Here is a 1,360-nt window from a genome sequence, read left to right as displayed (position 1 = left end):
GAATGGCTCCCGTGCCAGTGGCATCTAAAAAGCACTCACTACACTCTCAGAGTGGTTGGTGTTAGGAACGGCATCCAGCTGCAGAAGTTTTGCCGGATAAGATTGGAGCCTGGTGCGGCCTCCTGGCTTGCCAATCCCCAATCAAACCGTCCAACCCATGCCAGCATGGAAAACGGACGTTAAACGATGATGATGATGATAATTATACATACCTACATACATATGTAGATACACAAACACACATATAGTTCTTTGTATACGTGTGTGTGTGTGTGTGTGTGTACAAATAGAGGGGCAGACAGATGGATGGACAGATATCAAAACATTTTCCAATCTCCTGTTTTGATATTACAGGAAATATTTTCCAGTGTTTTTCAACTCTTACACCTACCTCACACAGATACACAACATCTACAAGCAGATTTGGAATATACTGGAATAAGTAGATGTGATCCATGAGGGCACAGCTTGCATTTTAACCCTATCTACATACACACAGACAGACAGACAGATAGAGTCAGACACACAGACAAGCAGAAAAATAGACACACAGGGAACATTATTTACATTTGACGGATATTTGTCATCATCTTGTTTGTTATTAACACAACGTTTCGGCTGATATACCCTCCAGCCTTCATCAGGTGTCCTGGGGGAATTTCAAACCTGGGTTCTCATTCCTAAGGTATTTTTCGATGTAATTATTATTATTATTATTATTATTATTATTATTCAAGTCACTGCTTGGCATCGAACTCAGAATCTTCGGGTTAGTAGCCTGCGCTCTTAACCACTCACTATGCCAAGTACTCGTGTAGTGGTTAAGAGAGTAGTCGTTAAGAGCACGGGCTACTAACCCCAAGATTCCGAGTTTAATTCCCAGGTTCGAAATTTCCCCAAGACACCTGATGAAGGCTGGAGGGTATATCAGCTGAAACGTGTTAACAACAAACAAGATGAGGACAAATATCTGTCAAATGTAAGTAATGTACATAATTCCTCATCTCTTAAATATAGAACATAGGGAATGTGTTACTCATACACATCATGAAGTGTTAATGTCGGTGGTGGTAGTGGTGGTGGTAGCAGCAGCAGCAGTAGTAGTAGTAGTAGTATTTGTTGTTGCTGCTAATGTTTAACCACAGTCACCTCTGACTGAGCTAACCTAAGATGAAAGGCAATCCAACTTTGGCCATCATGTTTTATTTGACGACATTGTGATTTGAAGAATATCTGGCTGCTATTTCTAGCAGTTCAAGGTTCCCTCAATTACGAATGTTATATGAATCAGCAGTGACTTTATTGAATTTTTATAACCCTATATATATATATATATATATATATATATATATATATATAT

The 1,360-nt window shown here is 39.2% G+C and overlaps 1 protein-coding gene across 1 annotated transcript in view; it reads right to left on the bottom strand.

Annotated features, from left to right (window-relative positions):
• Positions 1-1,000: 1,000 nt before the first annotated feature.
• LOC106877338 (dynein axonemal light chain 4) overlaps positions 1,001-1,360 on the bottom strand; it is a 12,314-nt gene continuing 11,954 nt past the window's right edge. Inside the window, exon 4 of the mRNA XM_014926215.2 lies at positions 1,001-1,006. Coding sequence (XP_014781701.2) covers positions 1,001-1,006 — 6 coding nt within the window. The remainder of the gene's footprint in view (positions 1,007-1,360) is intronic.

This window comes from Octopus bimaculoides, chromosome 3 (assembly GCF_001194135.2).
Source record: "Octopus bimaculoides isolate UCB-OBI-ISO-001 chromosome 3, ASM119413v2, whole genome shotgun sequence".
Lineage (NCBI taxonomy): Eukaryota > Metazoa > Mollusca > Cephalopoda > Octopoda > Octopodidae > Octopus > Octopus bimaculoides.
The sequence above is the reverse complement of the archived record's forward strand: the minus strand, read 5'-3'. Positions and strand labels throughout refer to the sequence as shown.